Source organism: Epargyreus clarus, unplaced genomic scaffold (assembly GCF_041222505.1).
Source record: "Epargyreus clarus isolate Ecla_fem2 unplaced genomic scaffold, WU_Ecla_fem_2.2 ptg000016l, whole genome shotgun sequence".
Taxonomy (NCBI): Eukaryota; Metazoa; Arthropoda; class Insecta; order Lepidoptera; family Hesperiidae; genus Epargyreus; species Epargyreus clarus.
The window spans coordinates 1,956,786-1,981,615 of record NW_027332224.1 but is presented as its reverse complement, the minus strand read 5'-3'; the positions used below and the strand labels follow the sequence as shown (position 1 = coordinate 1,981,615).

General features: G+C 39.4%; 3 protein-coding genes across 3 annotated transcripts in view; 2 read left to right on the top strand and 1 right to left on the bottom strand.

Moving 5' to 3' along the window:
* The first annotated feature begins 3,428 nt into the window (after positions 1-3,428).
* On the top strand, positions 3,429-6,848 carry LOC140748776 (uncharacterized). Its single transcript, XM_073081647.1, has 3 exons — positions 3,429-4,418; positions 4,893-5,418; positions 6,440-6,848. The coding sequence occupies exons 1-3, from the start codon at positions 3,515-3,517 to the stop codon at positions 6,771-6,773; spliced, it is 1,764 nt and encodes a 587-aa protein (XP_072937748.1). The 5' UTR covers positions 3,429-3,514; the 3' UTR covers positions 6,774-6,848.
* A 1,857-nt stretch (positions 6,849-8,705) lies between these two features.
* Positions 8,706-24,830, bottom strand: part of LOC140748730 (uncharacterized) — a 35,725-nt gene continuing 19,600 nt past the window's right edge. Inside the window, exons 21-29 of the mRNA XM_073081585.1 lie at positions 24,726-24,815; positions 17,498-17,604; positions 16,927-17,008; positions 16,346-16,498; positions 13,706-13,850; positions 12,306-12,407; positions 10,963-11,065; positions 10,054-10,178; positions 8,706-8,916 (exon numbers count right to left, since the gene is read on the bottom strand). Of these exons, the coding sequence (XP_072937686.1) occupies positions 8,815-8,916; positions 10,054-10,178; positions 10,963-11,065; positions 12,306-12,407; positions 13,706-13,850; positions 16,346-16,498; positions 16,927-17,008; positions 17,498-17,604; positions 24,726-24,815 (1,009 nt within the window). The 3' untranslated portion in view covers positions 8,706-8,814. The remainder of the gene's footprint in view (positions 8,917-10,053; positions 10,179-10,962; positions 11,066-12,305; positions 12,408-13,705; positions 13,851-16,345; positions 16,499-16,926; positions 17,009-17,497; positions 17,605-24,725; positions 24,816-24,830) is intronic.
* LOC140748778 (uncharacterized) lies at positions 22,387-23,167 on the top strand. Its single transcript, XM_073081649.1, has one exon. It carries the CDS (start codon positions 22,424-22,426, stop codon positions 23,102-23,104), a length of 681 nt encoding a protein of 226 aa, XP_072937750.1. The 5' UTR covers positions 22,387-22,423; the 3' UTR covers positions 23,105-23,167.

Here is a 24,830-nt window from a genome sequence, read left to right as displayed (position 1 = left end):
GACTATCTATCAGGTGGACTGCATGGTCGTTTGCTAGCTCAATATTAAAATATTAAAATTAATTTATTAAAATTAATTTATTAAAATAAATATCTACATTTATTATAAATTACCCATTTCTAAAAAGATTGTAATCCAAAATAATAGATTTCATATACGTTTCTTGCTCACACATTATAAAAAGAGCAAGCAAGAGCCATAGATTAGCAAAGATTACTCACTCCTAACAAGAAAATGTACCCAGTTTTGAAAATTGAAATAGTTGCGTAAAAAAGTTTTGCCACGTCTCCGTGCTAAAATGTCCCTAAAATATTTGAAATAATTATTTAGTTAATATGTAAATTACGCAGTATTAGTTATTTATTCGTAAATTTTCTCTAAAAATGTTTTTATTTGTCAAGAATTCAAAAAAAGAACTTACTAATAAGCCCTTTGTGGCTTCATTCAATTTCAAGGCGGCGAAGTATCTTTACTAATCTATGGCAAGAGCAAGCAATAGAAATGGAGCCAGTTTGAATTACAATCGTTATTGATTAGTTATATTTAAGATATGTAGGTATTTATGTTAACTGCTCTGCTATAATATATTTCTATATTTTACTGTTTTGACTGTATATAATGTGTGGATTATTTATAATTATTTCTTGTAAATAAACATTTTTATTAAATTTTATTTTTATTATTACTAGTTATTAGTAATAACGCCATCTAGATTTAGCGCCCTGCATTTGGATATTCTGTGACATCAGTGCCAAAAACACAAAGAAAATATCAGAAATAAAGAGACAACGATCTTCTTCCTGAGGTGTTCCCGGAGCTCTATGCCATAGAGCTCTTCAAAATAAGTGCAAAAAAAGCTCTCCTTCAAAGCCGGCGGTGCATTGGCTACTCCTCTGGTGTTGCAAATGTCTATAAGGGACGGTACTATTTCCACCAGGTAGCCTGTCTACTTTATCGTTTGTTTAATTATAATAAGGACATAACAGAAATTTACATTGTTCATTTACACAGAGCCCAAAAAACTGGGGTAGATTGGTGTGATAACCATTTTTTTGCATACAATTTTATAGTAACAGGTGAAGTATACCTACTATAATACTGATGACAGACAATGCAAACATTTGAACAATTAACCTATTCAATAGGTACTTTTAAAACAAACATTGGAACAAATTGCTGTAACAAACGATTGAACTGAGTGTGACAACAATGTCATGTAAGGTAAAGTCACCTATTTCCGCGGTATTTTCACCAAAACTAGAAATAGCGTCAAATATTAAGCATTTACTGCGGCTTAAAAAGGAATTAGATAATTTTATCAAAAGCTTTAGTATGTGTTCTTTTGAAATAGACTCGACTTTTTACGGTAAAATATTAATTTAAATGTGTATTTAAAATAAATATGAACCAAGTCAGAAAATCCTAATTCCGATGTAAAAATCCTTATTCCGATGTATTTGATTCCTAATTCCGAGTATACAAAATAAGGAAGTGAAAGAGATAGAACGACTGCTACATGGTGTATAAAAATAAATATTATTTATTTACTTAGGTTTCAATTTTTTTTATTATTATTTAAAGAGTAGCTTTATGAAAAGTATTCTTAGCTAGGAATAGAGAGAAACTGCCAAAATAAAACTTTGTTACAATATAGTTTCTTGAATGGTTAATTTAACTTATGGATTTCATGTTAATTTGTTTAAAACCACGGTCAATTCGTGTATCTGCAATAAAATTTTGGACATTCTCTTTAATGTACTTTATACTAGGGCTTATAATCATACACCAGAAATAATAATAATATGGAATATCATATGCGGTTTGTAGAATTATTTTGTTTTGAGTAATTTAATCGAATCAAAACATCGTAAAATGTTCTAGGTTTTAATTAAATAACTAATAAAGTCGTATAACAATGTTAATTATTCATTATTTAGGATTAAGCGAATTACTGATACAAACAATAGAAACGTTCTTAAAAACCACTTAAAACTTTAAACACCCTGTATAGTATTTTGTCGTTATGCCGCGGATTAATGTGCCCATATAACCTAATTCCGACATATATACATCGGAATAGCGTTTCATAACTAAAAATCACGTTTCCAAATTCCGATTATTAAATAATAAAAGCCTTTTACACAATTTAGAGGTAGAAAGATGCTTTATTGAAATATGTATGTAATAATATACAGTACTTGTTCAATATTACATCGATATCTGGATGTACTTCATTTTCTCTCCTTAATTGTCTCATAGAAAAAATTAGGAAAGTACATAGATAGGTCATCTTTGGTATTATATAATTAGGTAATGCAGTATAATTCAGTACCTCGGAAAATGATTTCAATATTAATTGAGTATTAAATTAGTCAAATCCGGAGCAAGACGTGCTTATTCATAAAAACAACTACAAAAATTGAAATTAAAAACAAGTCTATGAAATTGCTATTCCGTGGTATACCTCGGTTTAAGGGACAGCCTAAAATATTTGGCACCTAATGCCGCTGCATATTTAAACTTATTTTTACCCTTATCTGTTAAGAAATAAGCACAATATTTAATTGTTTTCGATTCCATATATAATCCATATAATGTTTTCACCGAAATACTATCACACATATGTAAATTTATCGAAATAATCACTATTTGAGAAATCGTGACATTCACGTGCAAAAGGCCCAAAATGTATGAAGCATTCGTTTGAGTTAGTCACTAGTTCAAAACTATGAGATTATTTTAAAAACAATACACATAATGCTATTATGATGGGTATGTAACAATAGAGTGATAAATTATTTACTAAATGAGATACCTTTCAGTAAAAACGATTTCGTAAATAATTAGTAAAAGCTGTTTTACTAAATACCGCGGAATTTGGTGCCAATTTCAGAACCCCTCGGACTTAGGTGACTTTACCTTAGTGGAAATTATTCGCAAATATAACGTAGGCATTTTTAAAAATACTAGAACTTATTTGGTTCGATCTGGAAGGTACCACTGCTATACTAATTCCTAGCGTGAAGTTCTGTATGACGGTGGAAGGGTATGGGTGTCGCCTGGCTTGATATGAAGTGACCAGCTAAGTGCTACTAGTACCTAATAACAGCAGTGTTAGGCGCTGCTGTGTCCCGGTTTGAAGGGTGCGGTAAGGGAGACAGACTTTTTCGAGGCGTTCCAGCTTAGTCCTCAGGGGTAGCGGCGGTTGATTACAGATGTCCATGGGCGGCAGTAGCCACTTACCATCAGGTGGATTGCATGCTCGTCTGTTACTCATATATTATAAAAAAAAAGTTGCATTCAACACGAGCATTAAATTTGTCGATGTCTGGTACAAGCTTATAGATTAGGATTTAAAAGATACCTTAAAATACTAGCAATATGAAAATAGACACAAGAAGAATAAATACTATTCCGTTTTCGAAATGAATAATCAAAAACGTCACATCACAATGCGGTTGGCTGGCGAGGTTTTCATAAAAACATCAAAAATCATTGGGCAAGCGGTACAGTTATGGTATTGTATCAAAATTTTGAAATATACGCAAGTATAACGTTGTTTGTTGTTATAAAAATTGTTAGTGAACTTGTCCAAACGTGCCGCGCTTCAATGTACGATAAAAAAGCAAATTTAACGAGTATACCGGAAAAAAATGAGAGCGAAGATAACATAATTAAATGGGTGCCAAAGAAGAAACACGAAGTGCTCAAAGCGAAATACAAATGTTTGAAGAAGCTGTTCCAAGTGTACGACGCAAGTGTTATTGGTATTTTGCCGCAAAACTATCCAGATAATTACGTAGAACCTGAAAGACACAGACGTAAACGTTCGCACAGGACTAAAACTGATGCCTGTGCTGGAACGAATGAAGTATCTAGCGGTGATGTCTCCTTAAGCCAAACAGAGAAATCTGCTGCTACGTCAGTCATAAAAGATTTGAACTTACATCAATTCTGTTCAACTGAAGTATCGAACACAACTATATCGAAAATCAATGAGAAATCCGATAAAAGCACTCAAGATTCGAAAGAAGATGTATCAAATAACAGTGATTGCCCGCAAACGATTCCACATCCGATACCATACCTAGTTTACAACGAGAGACGAAGACCGACTCGATTGCAGAGCTTCATCAACAGAATCTTTGGTATCAAACCTGAGAGAAGATACCATTTCTCCACAACAGAACACGTGTATGCAGCAAGCGACAACAACATCTCCAATAGATACGAAAAGCGTAGACGACGCAGCGTAAGGTTCAGGAGGCGACGCCCTAAGAAGATTCAATCTGAGGTTGCGTTACGGGATGTCCAAAGTCCAATGATACTGTCTTACGTGCAAAATGTCCAAAGAAATTGCTTAATGGATACCACTCCAAGGCAGTGTCCCATTCTGGGCTGTAGGATGATATTTTATGGTAAGTTCTTTCAAATTGGGTAACACTTTTTTGATTTGAATGTGGCGCGGTAAGACCTACATTTTTTATTCACACTAGCTTCCTGTTTAAAAATACAGTTTATATTCGGATTTGAAGGTATTTGTTGCCTTACATTTACATAATTACTTAGTTTTACCCTCTTAAATGATATTTATTTATTTATTTATTAAACAACTACTTATAGTTTTACCCTCGGAAAACGGTATTGAATAGACATTTTCAAAAAAAATTACAATTCCATAATGCATTGTTATTATGTTGAGACATATTCTATTTTAACTGTCTTTTAATAACTTTCATTTAACTGAAAAAAACGATTATTTATATTAACTCGACTAAAATATTTATTTTATTTTTTTATTTGCTCATCAATCTAATATTTTCTTTTTTTTATTATTATATTGTAGTGTCACTACAAAATAAATGTTTCTTTCTTTCTTTCAAATATTTCAGGGATCATCAACTATAACGACCATCTGAATCTTTGCCACTTCCCCGATCGCAAGTACATTTGCCATTATTGCCACGAAGGTTTTTCGAGGGAATACGATAAGATAGTCCACGAAAACGAGCATATTGGGATCACGAGGGTCGCCAATTTGCCATCATCACCATCCACGGCAAGACCTTCAGTCAAAATAGCGAGCAACACACAAACTGATCCGGAGATTTCAAAAATCGATGTACCAGAAGAGAAGTTGAAGAAGATAGTCTCCTTCTTCGACAAGATATCCGATCCTGACCACGTTCTTGATCAGATAAAGAAGAATAGGTATTCTGAATCGAATTTGCCGTCGGTGCAAACGTCTTTGAAAACGGATGCGACAGAATCAGGCGAGTCGACGGATTCTGAAAAGAGAAGCAATTTGCAGAGTAGTGGAAGGAAATGTGCGTCGCTAGCTGACTCGAGTGTGACTTCTAACTTTCCGTGTAGCCATCGAGTGACTTGTCGCTTCTGTGGAGAGAACTTTGATTTTAGGTTTGTATTATACATTATTTTTTGTTATTAAATTCAGGAAATAATGAAGTGCATCAGCATTTTTTCGTCCAGTTTAATATGCAAGAAATGCACAGGAAGGTAGAACACTTTGTGGTTCGACTCCGGCGGCACCATCGCTACACCTATTTCTACCTAATAACCGCAGTGTTAGGCGCTGCTGTGTTCCGTTTTGAAGGGTGTGGTAAGGGAGACATACTTTTCCGAGGCGATCCAGCTTAGTCCTCAGGGGTAGCGGCGCATCTGTGGCCGACCTCAGGTAGGAATATCTAATTCTATCTGGAATTGATTACAGATGTCCATGGGCGGCAGTAGCCACTTACCATCAGGTGTACTGCACGCTCGTCTGCTACTCCTACATTATAAAAAAAGTTATTACATCTTAAAGTATGATTGAGAGTAACAATCCGCGGAGTAGTTTTCGGCAGTCTTCGTGCGTGGACTGCAGAGGGTAATGTTTTTCGAGAAAATCCTCGTGTCACAATGTTAGTTACCGTACTCCTCCGAAACGGCTTTACCGATTTTCACCAAATTTTATATGCATATTCAGTAGGTCTGAGATCGGCTACTATCTATTTTTCATACCGCTAAGTGATAAGAGTTGTTCACCCTTAACATTTTTTTATTTATATGGCAACGCAACGTTTGCCGGGTCAGCTAGTGTATGTATGCGTCAACATTATGAGAGTAACCTAGTCCATTTCTCTAAGCAGCCGGATTTTTATAAACAATAAAACACTTTCTACACTCACAGCCCCACACTAGGATTCCCTGCGTCGTGGGTGCCATGCACACACACAAAGGCGAATACACAAACACCCAGACCTAGAAATAGAAATCTAAATTCATCATTTAGATATCTGTGTGACCGGGAATCGAACCCGGGACCCTCTGCGCGTCAGACCAACTAACAAATTTAATACTTGTTTTAATTTTCGAGTAATTTTCTACTTTTGTATTTTTTCTAGCGCGTGTCATTGATTACGTCTTATTTCTATTACAGACGTCAACTCAGTCTACACGTGGATTTAGAACATCGAGTACACGACAAGTTCTCGAAATTCCACAGCTGTCCAGGCATCGTAGACCGGAAACCCGCCGTGGTCCTAGAAGACGGTAGGATAAACGTTCACAGCATTGATCCTGTCACCTCCCAATCAACCTGCTATGAGGTATCTCGACGGAAATCTGATGACACTATCAGCTGTGAACCGTCAACAAACATTGTTTACTATGCGTCAGTAGAAAGTGTTGTTAAGAAGCCCTCTGCTGTTAGGAGTTTTGTTCAGAAAATTCGCAGCTACAAATGGGAGCCTGGGTCGAAAGTTATGCAATAATTAATTGTGTCGTGATTAGTAATGTTTGTTAACTGGTTCTTTGAATGTGGTCCGTAAAATATAGGTGAAAATCCATTTTTGAACTTTTATTTGATCATTCAAGCTGTAGTATAATTATATGAGTAGGAAGTGTCTTAGAGGAACATATTAACTTTTCTATAGGTAATATAGGAGTAGCAGATGAGCAAGCAATCCACCTGATGGTAAGTGGTTACTGCCACCCATGGATATCTGTAATCAACCCCAGATAAGATTAGATATTTCCACATGAGGTCGGCCACAGATGCGCCTCTACCCCTGAGGGTCAAGCTAGAATACCTCGAAAAAGTAAGTCTCTTACCACACCCTTCAAACTAAAACACAGCAACGCTACACTGCTGTTATTAGACAGACGAGCTTTTGGCCGTGGCCTCGCTCGCGTTACGAAGTAATATTTTCATCCCCTATTTTATCCCCTTGGGGGTAGATTTGATCAAAATCCTTTCTTAGCGCCTACGTCATAACATCTACCTGCTTGTCAAATTTCAACCCGAACCGTCCAGTGGTTTGGACTGTGCGTTGATTGATCACTATGTCAGAGTCACCTTTGAGTTATATATATTTAGATATAGATGTGGCAGTGATGCTGCTGAAGTCTAGCTACAAATCAGCTGATATATTAACTTCACTTAACTTACCATAAGAAGGTAAATAAAACACACAAAAAACACAAAAACAATTTATTTCACTTAAAACTAAATTAACAAGCAAACAATAAAAACAATCAGTACCGTAATACATTAAATCACACTAAATAATAATACGGACGTGTGCTCTGTACTACGGACGAAACACGACTGACACGTCAAAGTAGCACGTATTTAATTTTGTAGTACTTTTTCTTTGGACGTTTTGAATGCATCCGTCTATTAAGTTAATGTTTTTTGAGGTTTTACTTCTTTATTCTAATAAAGTATATTTTGTGGAACGATTTTTGTAACAGATGCAGTTGCGCTGTTTCTCCACCAACCACGATACCGAGCCGATACCGATAATTAATGACGGCGCCGAAGTAGCGTACATACATTTGCTATAGCAGCTTGTCCACCGAGCGTCCGTCACCCGAGCACCGTCATCCCATAGTAAATGTATGTGTGCGCTACTTCGGCGCCGTCATTAATTATCGGTATCGGCTCGGTGACGATGCAGTGGACAAACAGCATACGCTTCGATACGTTTCGATACTAATATTTAATTATTATAAATATGATATTATACCATATGATATGGACACGTTACGATATTATACGATAAGATTTCATTTTATTTTATAGTCGTCACAATCTAATAGGCCCATTTTGACACATGCCATCCTAATGTCATTAATGTTTTAAACTAACTTTTTATTAGTAGGCAGTTTACGACCACGTGACGTCTAGAGCTTGCGGCTTCAAAGCATTCGGAAAAAACCATAATCGATTAACTTTCAAATAATCGACACTTAGAATTACCAATAACTACTTATTTATCCCTTTTCTATCATAACAACAATAAAATAATCAAGACTTTGTTTCTTAGTGAATGACAAAACGAAAAACATACAGTTTACGAGTGATGCTTTATTTAATATTCTTAAGATAATTAAATTTTTAAATAACACTAGAATTTATTTTGTTTTTGCCCTTTTTATCAAATATTTAGATGATTTAGAACAATATTAAATAAATATTCTGATTACAAAATATTAAGTAATGCATACAATACGATGTGGGGTTGTAATCGATTTGTCGTAAAAATCGGTTTCTTTGGTTATCGATTTGTATGTCACATGCTTAGAGCCTAGCGATGGCATGTGTCAAAATGGGCCTATTATATTGTGACGACTACAGTTACGCCAAAGAATTATAACTTCTTACCTGTGTACATAGGTACACAAACGCTTCTATTTTTTTATTTTAACCAAAGATGTTACAATTATTGAAGAATAATCAAAAAAATTGGCAGCTGCAGCAGAAATGAACCATAATTTCTTCAGAATTCCCTCAAGTTCTTTCTGAAGAATCTATTCTAACAGCATATTATCCAGCTGTAGTTGTACCATTTCATTACCATTTACCAGAACACCATCACTCAGCATTAGTTGTACGTTCAGTGCGGAGAGAGCCTGAGAAGATGAAAAATTATTCATCACCATCATCATCATCATCATCATCAACCCATTACTGTCCCACTGCTGGGCACGGGTCTCCTCTCAGAATGAGAAGGATTAGGCCATAGTCCACCGCGCTGGACAAGTGCGTATTGGTAGACTTCACATACCTTTAAGATTTTTTTTTATAAATCTCAGGTATGCAGGTTTCCTCACGATGTTTTCCTTCACCGTTTAAGCAAGTGATAATTAATTACTAATACGCACATAATTTTGAAAATCAGAGGTGCGTGCTTGGGATTTGAACCTCGGAAAATTATTAATATCACCTAATGAGGACTAAGCTGGAATGCCTCGAAAAAGTACCTATGTCTCTCTTACCATACCCATTACCACCAAACCAGACAAGCAAATTAGAACACAGCAGCGCCTAACACTGCTGTTATGGCAGAAATAGGTGTGGCGGTGGTGCCGCCGGAGTCGAACCACTGGGAGTTCTACCACTTCTGTTCTGGTTTGAAGGGTGTGATGAGGGAGATACTTATATGTGTTCTAATTTAGTCCACAGGGGTAGCATCGTTGTGTCCAATCTCAGATAGGATCACAATTACTTCTAGAGTTAATTACAAATGTTCCTACTGCTATCTCATTTGATGATTGCATTTAAAAATATTTACGCGCATTATTAAAATCAATATATCAAAGATTTTCCTATCCAAAATTGAAAGGGGTGGTAGAACCCTTTGTGGTTCGACTCCGGCGGCACCACCGCCACACCTATTTCTACCTAATAACAGCAGTGTTAGGCGCTGCTGTGTTCCGGTTTGAAGGGTGTGGTAAGGGAGACAGACTTTTCCGAGGCGTTCCAGCTTAGTCCTCAGGGGTAGCGGCGCATCTGTGGCCAACCTTAGGTGGGAATATCTAATCCTATCTGGGGTTGATTACAGATGTCCATGGGCGGCAGTAGCCACTTACCATCAGGTGGACTGTATGCTCGTCTGCTACTCCTATATTATAAAAAAAAAAGTTCACATATTCTCCCCACTAGACATTATCAAATTTCGATCTATGGTAGACAAAAAATATAGAAAGATAGCTTATTAATAACGGGCGTAAGACAGGAAAATGGTGAAAATTACTTTAGGAAGTTACCTCTTCACTGACTGTAAGAGCCACTGGGTACTCATTCTGATCCGGGGGTGCTTCGCCCTCGAAGACTTCGGGTCTTCGTATATCCTTCGCGATACCTCTACCCCGACGAGCTGGTTGGGTGTTATCTAGAAGAGACCAATACTAGCAAACCATGCGATCACAGAAATTTATGAAAAATGTTGAACTAAAAAATTTAACACTGTTTTTTGTATTGTACATAGATTAGTAAAGATTACTCACTCATCACAATTGAAATAGTTGCGTAAAAAAGTTTTGCCACGTCTCCGTGCTAAAATGTCCCTAAAATATTTGAAATAATTATTTATTTATTATGTAAATTACGCAGTATTAGTTATTTATTCGTAAATTTTCTCTAAAAATGTTTTTATTTGTCAAGAATTCAAAAAAGAACTTACTAATAAGCAATTTGTGGCTTCATTCAATTTCAAGGCGGCGAAGTATCTTTACTAATCTATGGTATTGTAAAAAGAAAAATTTTGCTCTGAAACTAAAAAAAGGAACTCGACTGCAGAGCCACGACGCTAGTGACACGAAGGTACCATTCAGGTACAAAAAAATCTTCATCAAAATCTGTAGTCTAAACTATATATAAGTAACATTTGAAATGCCCTCATTTTATGTGTTATTATTTTAATCGATATAAGTAAGGATTGAATCGTAAACTTTGCATTGGATCAAGTGATGATCTTTAGCAAAGTTGTTGTCCATGAGCCCACGAAGGTTTAAGAGTTGGTACGACCGATTTTCGCCAGATGGCACCACTGTCATTCCAATGAAGGTATGAATTTTCAGTTTTATGTATGTTAGTATGTCATATTATTTCCTTTTAAACGCGGGCGAAGCCGCGGGCAAAAACTAGTAGTTAATAATTAATTAACAAATATTTACCAGGTGTGTCCGTAGCTGGTTTCCAGGCCATCAGCTGGGTTCGTGGCACTGAACCCAGCATGGATAGGGCTCTTGACGAGTGGGGTATTATGCTTGATGTGCCCTGGGAAGAAAATGATGGTAGATTCCTCGGGCTACAACACTCCTATTTCTGTCTTATAACAACAGTGTAGGTGCTGTGTTCTGGTCCTATTTCTGTCTTATAACAACAGTGTAGGTGCTGTGTTCTGGTCCTATTTCTGTCTTATAACAGCAGTGTAGGTGCTGTGTTCTGGTCCTATTTCTGTATTATAACAGCAGTGTAGGCGCTGTGTTCTGGTCCTATTTCTGTCTTATAACAACAGTGTAGGTGCTGTGTTCTGGTCCTATTTCTGTCTTATAACAACAGTGTAGGTGCTGTGTTCTGGTCCTATTTCTGTCTTATAACAACAGTGTAGGTGCTGTGTTCTGGTCCTATTTCTGTCTTATAACAACAGTGTAGGTGCTGTGTTCTGGTCCTATTTCTGTCTTATAACAACAGTGTAGGTGCTGTGTTCTGGTCCTATTTCTGTCTTATAACAGCAGTGTAGGTGCTGTGTTCTGGTTTGAAGGGTGGTAAGGGAGATACAGATGAAGTTCAAACTAAGTCTTCAGTGTTAGCCATAGATAAGTATAGATATCTCACCGCCTTGTAATTGAAGGAAGCCATTGCTTAAACGGCTGACAATTCTGTCAGCCATTTAGTGGCTGTCATGGTGTAATTTACCCGAAACAAAGCCGACATGCGCAGATAAGTGGTGCAAAAACACGAAATCGAAAAAAAAAAATTACGGAGAAATATCGTTTCATTCGTAAATGATCTAAAACCTACATTTTTTAATATTGTTCAAACACGAAAATAGATGACAGTGACAATTTCAATTCTCAAAACTGCTTACATTTTCTTGTTAGGAGTGAGTAATCTTTACTAATCTATGGTAGTAGCACTTTTTTTGTCAACCTTTGGTAGCACTCCAATTGTTTACAAATTTCATACGGCATTGACCATCAGGTGGATTGCTTAGCATAATTATTAAAAAGTAAAAAAATAACACATTAGGTGAAATTCCACCATGTTCGGTTCAAAATAATATTTACATGTGTCGTACTTTATTGTTTAAAGGGTAGGTAATAAATTTAGGAGAAATATTATATTTAATACTTTAGTGATTGATTATAATAAACGGTAAAAAATATGCGGGCATTAAAATACGTCTTTTTTAAGTAATTAATAATACCCAAAATGTTTTAATTAGTATTAAATTTTTAGATTTGGTGAAATGTGTTAATATTATGGAGGGTAAACAAAAAAATTTTTAAGTAACCTTTTCAAAAGACATGAGCGTTATCTCGAGCACTTTGTCGTTGATGTTATTCTTCTTCAGTAGATTGAGGATCTCCTCCGCGCTGGGGTTCAGTCCCTCTGCCTGTTATATTATTAGTACAAATATACATTTAGATATTCGCCGAGCAGAGACAAGTTACTTATTATGTATTTAAATAGTTTACTCGTGTGTATTTGGTATTCGCAACGAATATTCTTTTGTTCTCAGTGCGGTATAGGTGTTTTAACGAATCAGACCCTTATACGACAAACAGAAGAGGAACAGGTAAGTTTCTTTTTCTCATTTGTTCATCAACCGATTTTTTTTAATTGACTGTTATTGACGAGGGAAAAGGCCATTTTCTTATTTATGCACACACCAAAATAAATACAATAGAGATCATGGCAAACTTTTTTTATTTTGGTCGAATTACGCAGTAAGCAGTAAAGGTAACCAAACAGTAGCACTACCATGAGTTTACAAAAGTATTACTCGCTAGCGACTGCGTAAAATAAATGTATGAAAAATTGTACAGCGCCTCTGGTGGTTACTCGTAGAACTAAAATCCGTAGTGGCGTAACTCGATACGTAAAAAACCTATCGAAATCAAATCGCTAGCGAATGTCATTATGATCTATTGCCATACAAATTCGGTCCCATGAGTCATTAATTTGACAGACGTTGTCAAGAAATACCGTAACGATAGTAGTTATGTTATTCACTAGCAAAATGACAATAGTTTTCTATTTACTATTTCTATAGTGGCGTTTCTATGCCAACTCATGGTAGTGCTACAGAAAGTATTTTACGCGACGCTGTAGGCGTTCGCGCTAGAAGTAAGTCCTGATGCCGCGCTCTAGCGCCGAGTTGTGTTGTACTGAGATCTTACAATGATATTGCATAGACACTCACATGCTCATTTTCCATTTTACTTACATACTACATAGATAAACACTTGTGATGTATGATTCCATGAACAAGAAGGTTTTTTGAGGTTTAGAAGACTAAAATAATGATGTTTAACGTGACTGGAGTCGATTTACATTAATTGGTGTATTTTGTATGTTTCAAGTTTTGCCCACTAGTAACTCATTTTTTTTCTCTTATTAAGGAGCTTAATCGCATTGCGATTATGTCACTCCGTAGTATGATTACAAAGTAGTTGCAAACAAAATAACATTTTTAGTATTAACATTTTTGAGTTGGTACTAAGCAGTCACATAAAGCCAGTACGCGTACGGCTGACGTGGCGCTAGGCGTTCTTGTTGCCGAGCGTTGCATTTTTTTACAGCTTTGCGTACTTTGTGACCGCTTACTAGTAACTTAGTACAATACGACACAGCAGTAGAATACGCGTTCTGTATGGCCGAACTTTAATGAATAATACAGACATAACTTACCTCTATAACAACCAAATGCGCTGGGTGTTTCAACCGCAGATGTGTTCTGAGATCGGAACGTATTCGAAACCGCTTGGGGCACTGCGCACACGCCCAAGCACGAACGCCCGTGTGTATTAAACGGTGGTTTCGCATCGCTGTTGATCTGAATGGATTTTATTAATAACTAGCTGTGCCCGCGGTTAAAAAGAAACAGGGGCACAGCTAGTTCTTAAACATAAGTAGCCTAAGTTACTCCCTATTACATCAGATTACTTTTAATGGCAGGTCCATTAAAAGTCCCGTCAAAATCGGTCCAGCCATTTCAGAGATTAGCCAGAACAAACAGACAGACAAAAATTGTAAAAAATGTTATTTTGGTGCATGTATCGTATGTATATTCATATGCATGTAGTAAAATGCGGTTATTTCAATATTAAAAACAGACACGCTAATTTTACTTATATGTATAGATATAGTAGCAGACGAGCATGCAGTCCACCTGATGGTAAGTGGCTACTACCGCCCATGGATATCTGTAATCAACCTCAGAATACCTTGAAATTGAATATAATTTTATCTGATTTAAATTATGTTGTGTTTTGTCGAGAACGGATCCTTCAAACGGAGATGTTTTCCGTGATCCGATCGTATCCGAAACCGCTTGGGGCACTGTGCGCACACCACTGTGGATTAAACGGTGGTTTCGCATCGCTGTTGATCTGAATCGAATTTACTTTGATTTGATTGTACATTATGATATGGTAATGTTGAGAATGGATCCTTTAAACAGAGATCTATTCCGAGATCGGAACGTATCCGAAACTGCTTGGGGCACTGCGCGCACGCCCGTGTGGATTAAACGGTGGTTTCGCATCGCTGTTGATCTGAATCGAATTTACTCTTATTTGATTTAGATTATGATTAGATTTGATGTAGATTTAGTCGAGAACGGATCTTTAACCAGAGATGTGTTCCGAAATACGAACGTATCCGAAACCGTTTGGGGCACTGTGCGCACACCCCTGTGGATTAAACGATGGTTGCGCATCGCTGTTGATCTGAACCGAATTTACTTTTATTTGATTTAGATTATGATTAGATTTGATGTAGATTTAGTTCGAGAACGGATCTTTAACCAGAGATCTGTTCCGAGATGGGGTCGTATCCGAAACCGCTTGGGGCACTGTGCGCACACTCCTGTGGATTAAACGGTGGTTTCGCATCACATGATCTGAACCGAATTTTATTAATATTATAAGAGTAGCAGACGAGCATGCAGTCCACCTGATGGTAAGCTACTGCCGCCCATGGGCATCTTTAATCAACCTCAAATAAGATTAGAATCCTACTTCAGGTCGGCCACCGATACATACAGATGCGTCGCTATGAGGACTAAGTTGGAATGCCTCGTAAAAGTATCTCTCTCTTATCACACAAATCTGATTTAATTATGTTGTGTTTTGTTGAGAACGGATCCTTCAAACGGAGATGTGTTCTGAGATCCGATCGTATCCGAAACCGCTTGGGGCACTGCGCACACGCCCAAGCACGCACACCCCTAAACGGTGGTTTCGCATCGCTGTTGATCTGAGTCAAATTATATCAATTGTCTGATTCAAATTATATCATTTTGTGGATTAGTTTAGCGGTAGTAAAGGGGTTAGATACTTTTTGACATGTCTATAAGTCTGTCATTATCAGATATACTTTTAGAGGTATTGAAGTTCAATTGTCAGTCACGATCTGCTAAAATAATAATTAATTTGCTACTGTTTATCGCACTGGCTTTCGCAATTGGAAAACTGGTAAAAATGGTCCTATAGCCCTCCTCTGTCCAACTCCCCCCTCACCTCCCCACCCCCGCACTCACCGGCGGAAGGCCACGCCGCACACGTCGCACGGGTAGGGCCGCTCCCCCTATCCCCCTGTCCCCCTCACCCCGCACTCACCGGCGGAAGGCCACGCCGCACACGTCGCACGGGTAGGGCCGCTCCCCCTATCCCCCTGTCCCCCTCACCCCGCACTCACCGGCGGAAGGCCACGCCGCACACGTCGCACGGGTAGGGCCGCTCCCCCTATCCCCCTGTCCCCCTCACCCCGCACTCACCGGCGGAAGGCCACGCCGCACACGTCGCACGGGTAGGGCCGCTCCCCCTGTCCCCTGTCCCCCTCACCCCGCACTCACCGGCGGAAGGCCACGCCGCACACGTCGCACGGGTAGGGCCGCTCCCCCTATCCCCCTGTCCCCCTCATCCCGCACTCACCGGCGGAAGGCCACGCCGCACACGTCGCACGGGTAGGGCCGCTCCCCCTATCCCCCTGTCCCCCTCACCCCGCACTCACCGGCGGAAGGCCACGCCGCACACGTCGCACGGGTAGGGCCGCTCCCCCTATCCCCCTGTCCCCCTCACCCCGCACTCACCGGCGGAAGGCCACGCCGCACACGTCGCACGGGTAGGGCCGCTCCCCCTATCCCCCTGTCCCCCTCACCCCGCACTCACCGGCGGAAGGCCACGCCGCACACGTCGCACGGGTAGGGCCGCTCCCCCTGTCCCCTGTCCCCCTCACCCCGCACTCACCGGCGGAAGGCCACGCCGCACACGTCGCACGGGTAGGGCCGCTCCCCCTATCCCCCTGTCCCCCTCACCCCGCACTCACCGGCGGAAGGCCACGCCGCACACGTCGCACGGGTAGGGCCGCTCCCCGGTATGTACTCGCAAGTGCTCGTCTCTACCCGACGCTGCCCGAAACGATCGCGTGCAGAGCGGACACGCGTGCGGCTTGCGACGAGACTCGTGGCCGTGGACAGACCTGACACCGTGGAGAGATCCGAGATAGAAACTGTACGGTTCGGCGGATAGGTACCACAGTCACACTGTTAGTTAGTGGTGGTATAGTCCGCGCCAAGCTTTTAGTCCGCTCTGAAGTTGTTGCGTGTAGTCAATAGTTTGGCGCGGACTCTACCTTCCCGGTTTGAATAATTGAAGAAGCATTTAATATAACGGCGCAAATTGGCTGTGAGGGACCGACGAACAAACACATTATGAACGTACATTTTTATAGTTTCTACGTATGGAAACCTAATGACTGTAGAATGCGATGGAATCATACCCCTAATGAATTTGGATTTGAAAGGTATCATGATAAGATGCCACTTGCATGCACCAAAGCATCTGATCTGATAGACCTCCATAATTACCGATATAACACACAAAAACTAATAAAAGTACAAAACTTACATTAAATGTTTTTGCAAATCTTGTGGTTGCGTAAAATTGTGTCCGCACTTCGAGCACGCCGTACGATTGGTGTTGAAAGTACCTGAAATAGATTATAATATAGGAGTAGCAGACGAGTATACAGTCCACCTGATGGTAACTGGCTACTGCCGCCCATGGACATCTGTAAACCACAGATAGGATTAGATATTCCTATCTGAGGTCGGCCACAGATGCGCCGCTACCCCTGAGAACTAAGCTGGAACGCCTCGGAAAGTCTGTCTCCCTTACCACACCCTTCAAACCGGAACACAGCAGCGCCTAACACTGCTGTTATTAGGTAGAAATAGGAGTCGAACCACAAACCTTCAAAACTTAAAAGATTAAGTGGAAAGTTAACCATCAAGTGGACTGCATGCTCGTCTACTACTATATTATAAAAAAGTACTAAGTAACCGCAGCAGTATACTACGTATTCGCGTAAAACTGCGGTTTCGCGTATTTTTAAAACTAAACAGATATTCAGCGAGTCCTCATGTAAAGTTTATAATTTCAGTTCAATAAGGTTTTAAGAATCAACTAATCAATCTACCTTCATTACTATTCACGCAGAGTGATCCGTCACTATGCTCCTTCTTCCTATGCTTATAGAGCGCAGTTTTGTTTGGCAATATCTCATCACAATCACGGCATGGTATCCTAAAAATCATAAATGATTCGTTTTTAACAACAATAATTTATGCGAACTTTTTTTGAAAATATTCTTTTTATTTACTACTACTCTTTAATTTTACGCGGAAATCAAACTAAAATTACGAGTCAAAAATTCGAGAAAAGTCGAGATTATTAACGATAATCAATTAAAGAAAAACATTATAAACTTGAGAAGTTACATTTATTGCATTTAAGAAGTTACACTTCCTTAGAAAAAAGTATTGTTGTAACAGAAACGGTTACGATGGAGCGTTTCGTTACAATCAGTTTTAATATTTATTTATTATTGATTTTTTTTATATACCTAGTAAATGCCAAGATAAATAATATTTTAGAAAATGCTATTTAGCACTGATTCCGCCTTTTGTACAACATTTATTTTCTAAATATGGGCAATGAAGAATGAATGAATAAATAAATAAAAGGACACAATAAAACTATTTTTAACATAATTGTGGGAAGAGAAGTATAACTTCTTATGTACATAAGTACACACACGCTTTTTTTTGGATTCGGGAAGTTAATGTCTCTCGAAGTTAAGAGTAATAATTATCCATAGTAATTATTATGAAGAAAAGACATACCACTGAGTTTCTTACTGGATATATATATATATATATATATATTAAATATTGTAAGGAGTTCGCATGCAACGTCATCAACTACCTGGCGAGGGACTATATAAGGAGGGTACTCAGAATTAAAAGGGCATTTTGCTCGTGAGCGCTGGACTGTACGGACGTTTGGGAAAATCAGTGTAGATCGTTATTAAGGTCATGTAAGCCATTTTTTTGTTTCCAATTATTCTTTTTTTTATTATTATTTAATTTCTTTGAAGTTTGCAGTATTTGTTTTCGTTATTTATTTGTGTCGATTTTACTTAGTTCTTATTTGATTTAAATTTTACTTAAATTGTTATTTTTCAATAAATGAACTTTTCTGTTATTTTTTTTATTTTTTTTAATAATTTTCCACTTCTGATGCTAAAATCAGAAGTGGGATAAAGGACTCATAAGCTCACAATAACGCCTGAAAGACCGTTGACTTTTGAAATTGATTTTTTCTTGTTACAATTACTGCTTGCTTCATTTTTTTTGATATTTTGTGTGTTTTGTTGTTCATTTCTACTGTTATAATGAGACGTACGAGAACTCCTAGTCCACGGAGGCGTGATCTTGTGGACGATTCGCGCAGTCGGGCTCGACCTGCCTCACGAAGATCACGCAATTCTAGTAGTGATAGGCCGAATCACGATTCGAGCAATAGGCGTCATTCTTCACGAAATGGCTTGCGTGTCCGAGATCGACTTGATTCTCACAATACTGAAGTACACCGGTTGCGTACCCAGGTTAGGCGTGAGTCGCGTAGTCGTTCTCGCAGTGACCATCGCGTTAGTTTAAGGTCACGGTCGCGGAATGTTTCACCTGTCGAAACGCGTTCACTTAAAGATAAAGCACAAGCTGCTCATGAAATCAATGTTCAACCCGCAGTTACGACTCCTATATCTGATAATGTTGCGCCGCGACAGCACTCCGTGGAATCTAGTACTCCTTGTTCTGAGGCGTCTACCCTCGCTAATGCTTTGATGCAAGCAATTAAAACAATGCAACCTTCAAGGTCGCAACATTATTATGTTTCCAACTTCGACCCATCAATTAATAGCATCGAAGCATGGTGTGAAGAGGTGGATCGCGCCAGGGAAACTAATGGATGGAACGATCACGAATGCTTGTCGCGTGTAGCGTCATGTCTGAAGGGAGACGCTAGGGTGTGGTTAGGTGAATGGGTGTCAAATGATCGTACTTGGTCTAATTTTAAACGCGAGTTCATACCTCTTTGTCCTGGTAAATTGGACTATGCCAATATTTTGTTTGACGCAATGAATAAAACTTCGGATAAGTACCCTAGTTATGCTGAATACGCTCGTTGTACGCTATTGCGTTTGAAGATAGTTCGGGGGATAAGTGATGATTTGAGAACTCTTATAGTGATACGCGGTATAGATAATGCACAAGTGCGCGCTGCGGCCGCCAACGCTAACCTGGCTCCCGACACTATCGTTTCATTCCTTTCGATTTACACAAAGCCTTTAGCAGGAAAACGGGATAGGGTAGTTGAACATAAAAGACATAGTTATGTAACAAAACCACTTGGCGCTTCAGTTCCTAAATGCTATAATTGTAATCGATTCGGTCATGTCAGTCGCAACTGTAGACAACCCAAATCCAACATGTCTAATAGTCGTCCGCCACATATACCTTCTGAGACAACTTCCAATGTGCAGCCGTCTTCAAGTAATACTTGTACATTTTGCAAGAAGTCAGGACACACTGAGAATAAATGCTTCATCAAAGCTAAGTCCGAGCAACGTAATCAACGCAATGTCAACCTTTGTGCTTACCAATCCGGTATTTCACCCAGTAATGACATAACTTCAGCAATCATAGATGGTATTCCAGTAGATGTTCTTATTGATAGTGGAGCCCTCGATGTGTCTCTCATTTCTTCAGGCATTTTAAAACATTTTACGTGTCAGCCTAAGCCAAGGCACTGCGTTTTGAAGGGCCTTAGTGATCGGGAAGTAGTCGCAACGTCTTACGTTACTCTTACAATAGAGTTTAGTGACATCTCAATTGAAGTAGATTTAATAGTTGTTCCACCGTCTTTTATGAACGTGCCCATCATAATCGGAACTGATGTGTTGAACCGTGATGGAATTACTTATATTCGCACGAAAGATAAACAATACATCACGCGTTCTGATAAAGTTAATAGGGCGGCTAACGTTGTTGAATTAGTCGACCAGTTTAAATTAAATACACCTTTACAAGGCGCTGAGTTGGAAAGTCTTAGGTCTGTTATAAATGAATTCTCTCAATTTTTGATATCGGGAACTGCTGCAACCACAGTTCGAACAGGAGAAATGGAGATAAGACTTACCAATTCAACTCCTGTCGTTTACAAACCGTATAGGCTCTCGTATTCTGAAAAACTTAAAGTCCGCGAGATAACTCAAGATCTCTTAGAGAAAGGAGTTATTAGGCGCTCTAACTCGGAATATGCAAGTCCAATCATACTCGTAAGAAAACGTGATGGTTCGGATAGACTCTGTGTCGATTTTAGGGCACTTAATCGTATCACCGTCAAAGATCGCTACCCTCTTCCATTAATCGACGACCATATCGACATGTTGGGCAGCTACAAGTTCTTCAGCTGTCTCGATATGGCCACGGGATTCCACCAAATTCCCCTAAAAGAGGAGTCTATTCACTTGACTGGGTTCGTGACACCAGAAGAACACTTCGAATATGTCAAGATGCCTTATGGCTTAGCTAATTCTCCTGTAGTATATCAGCGAATTATTAATAACACCCTTCGCACGCATATTAATGAAGGCAATGTATTAGTTTATGTCGATGACATACTTCTTCTTAGTAATTCTGTAAGTGAGGGAATTGAACTATTGCGCCGGGTACTCACGACTCTTACAATGGCGGGTTTTTCCATTAATCTAGGCAAATGTTCATTTCTAGTTACGGAAGTCGAATACTTAGGTAGACTTATAAGACAGGGTCAGGTTAGGCCGAGTCCTCGTAAAGTGGAAGCCCTAGTTAACACCTTGCCGCCAGCAAACGTTAAGCAGGTACGACAACTGTTGGGCCTTGCAGGTTACTTTAGGAAGTACATAAAAAATTACGCAACTAAGACTGCCCCTATTGCTATTCTCACTCATAAAAATGTTAAGTTTCACTGGACTTCCGAATGTGAAAACATTCGTTTAAATCTAATTAAAGAATTAACAAACGAACCGGTTCTTACAATCTTTAACCCAGACTTTCCTACGGAAGTTCATACGGACGCTAGCAGCATTGGATATGGTGCCGTCCTTCTACAGGTACACCCTGACTCAAATAAACACGTGGTCGCGTATTTTAGTCGGTCCACTCAAGGCGCGGAAAGTAATTACCATTCCTACGAGTTGGAAACTCTGGCTGTCGTTAAAGCACTCCAAAACTTTCGCCATTACTTAATAGGCCTTAAATTCGTAGTTGTTACTGACTGCAATGCACTTAAATCCACGGAACGTAAAAAGGACCTTCTGCCCCGGGTAGCGAGGTGGTGGATGTATCTCCAAGATTTCAATTTTTCAATTGAGTATCGTAAGGGAATAATGTTACCTCATGCCGACTATTTAAGTCGCAATCCTGCTCTTGTTAATCAAATTTCGAGACCTCGTAACTGGGCTCAGATTGCTCAGTCAGCTGATGAAGAAACTCAAGACCTTATTCAAAAATGTCATGATGGTAAGCTAGATCCCGATCGTTACAAGATACTAAATGGTATCCTGTATTACAAATACGTCCCGGTAGGCCAGGAAACAAGGTTGCTCTGTTACATACCAAAGGGTCACCGCCTTAGTCTTTTGAGGGTGTTCCATGATGAACATGAACACATTAACGCTGAGAAAACCCTTGACCTCATTCTCCGACACTTTTGGTTCCCTGGTCTCAGGCGATTTGTCTCCAAGTATGTCTCTCATTGCCTTGTGTGCATTTCTCAAAAAAGAGTCCCTCGAGCTCCTTTGCAAATTATAAGTTCGTGGGAAAAACCTGATACCCCATTTGATACAGTTCATGTTGATGCTTTGGGACCTCTGCCAGTATCAGAAGGTTACAAATTCATTCTTCTTATTGTGGACGCTTTTACCAAGTATACCCTTCTTTACCCCATTCGTCGTCAAGATTCCACGGAACTTAAGCGCGTCATTACTCAAGTTGTTTCTTTATTCGGAGTGCCTAAACTCATGGTCACAGACAAAGGACGCATGTTTGAGTCCAATGAGTTTGTAACGTGGATCAATGAACTGGGCTGTAACCTGCACTATATTACTCCGGAAATGCACCAGGCGAATGGTCAGGCGGAGAGGTACATGCGTACTGTCCTAAACATGTTACGCATTCAGACTAACCACAAGAACTTACAATGGTCGGAGACTTTGTGGAAACTACAACTGGTGCTTAACATAACTCGACAGAAGACTACGCGAGTGTCTCCTTTGAATCTCCTTATAGGCACGGAGTCAACAACTCCCGCGATTCGTGCACTAGTACGAGATGTGGCAATTGAGGGTTCGGCACCTAACCGAGAAGCTCTTCGTGAAATCACCAGGAGCAGGACCCGCGAACTTCTTCGAAGTAACCAAACTAAACAGAATGTTCAGGTTAACCAGCGACGGTGCATACCACGACAGTATAATGTTAACGACCTCGTGTTTGTTATTAAGTATTCTCAGTCCTCAGGTAAACTTGACTCCGGTATGCGTGGTCCATATAAAGTGGTTGAGGTCCTACCTAGTGGGCGTTATACTCTACGCCTACTTGGAGGCAACTATGGGAAAATTACGCAAGCTGCTGCGCAGTTTATGGTGCCGTGGCGGGGTGAGTGGACCCCAGAGACATGTGCCGCATTTTTTGAGAGTAAGTGAATTTTATATGTCTGAGTTATACGAATTCCTGTGTAAGCCTTTATGGTGAACCACGGATGAATATTTTCTATACGAGTTCCTGTGTAAGCCCTTATGGTGAACCACGGATGAATATTTGCTATACGAGTTCCTGTGTAAGCCCTTATGGTGAACCACGGATGAATATTTGCTATACGAGTTCCTGTGTAAGCCCTTATGGTGAACCTCGGATGAATATTTGCTATACGAGTTCCTGTGTAAGCCCTTATGGTGAACCACGGATGAATATTTGCTATACGAGTTCCTGTGTAAGCCCTTATGGTGAACCACGGATGAATATTTGCTATACGAGTTCCTGTGTAAGCCCTTATGGTGAACCTCGGATGAATATTTGCTATACGAGTTCCTGTGTAAGCCCTTATGGTGAACCACGGATGAATATTTGCTATACGAGTTCCTGTGTAAGCCCTTATGGTGAACCACGGATGAATATTTGCTATACGAGTTCCTGTGTAAGCCCTTATGGTGAACCACGGATGAATATTTGCTATACGAGTTCCTGTGTAAGCCCTTATGGTGAACCACGGATGAATATTTGCTATACGAGTTCCTATGTAAGCCTTTATGGTGAATCATGGATGATTAGTATTCCTCACTTGTATGATTCGCTCTGCACGTTGAGATGCCCTAATGCGTGTGACGATGGTCAGCGTATTTGGAAGCCTCGACTCGCATGAATGTGGTCTGCTTGTCGGGAAGCTTCACACGTTTGACTATAGTCTGCGTGTGGAATGCGTTCGTATGAACGGGCCTGGGGCCATATTACAGGACTATGTTACTGAACATCGTGAAGTCTACTATCAAGATCGAAGTATAAAGGCCTTATGAAAAACAGGAATACAATTTGTTTTATTTGTTTCACTTTTATGAGAATGAAAGAACGATGAATGAATTGATTGACTGGAGATATTCTGATAGGTCTGTTAGGTCTAACGTTTTTAACTTTCTTCCATGAATTGTGGGGAATGGTTTCTTTGTTTTAGATGAAACTAGCATTGAAGAAGAGACTTTACCAATTGAGGCTGGTCCTACAAGTAACCTATCCATGCCCTTGCTTGATGACGACGTAGATGACGGCTCACCGACCTCTGCGGCCGCAGGTCCCAGCGGAACTCAAGGGATTTGCGTCGAGGACGACTCAACGTCAGGAGAGGCCGTGTAAGGAGTTCGCATGCAACGTCATCAACTACCTGGCGAGGGACTATATAAGGAGGGTACTCAGAATTAAAAGGGCATTTTGCTCGTGAGCGCTGGACTGTACGGACGTTTGGGAAAATCAGTGTAGATCGTTATTAAGGTCATGTAAGCCATTTTTTTGTTTCCAATTATTCTTTTTTTTATTATTATTTAATTTCTTTGAAGTTTGCAGTATTTGTTTTCGTTATTTATTTGTGTCGATTTTACTTAGTTCTTATTTGATTTAAATTTTACTTAAATTGTTATTTTTCAATAAATGAACTTTTCTGTTATTTTTTTTATTTTTTTTAATAATTTTCCACTTCTGATGCTAAAAATATATTTCATTTTAATCTTCTGGACTCCAAATAAAATTGATTGCTGACCCCTGCAGTAGTGCACTTACCTATAATCTTCTCTGGCTATTTTCGTTACCCCACCATCCTCTTGCACGGTCTTCCCGTGTACCTTCTTCCTATGATAGGCTACACTCCAACTGGTCAAGAAAAAC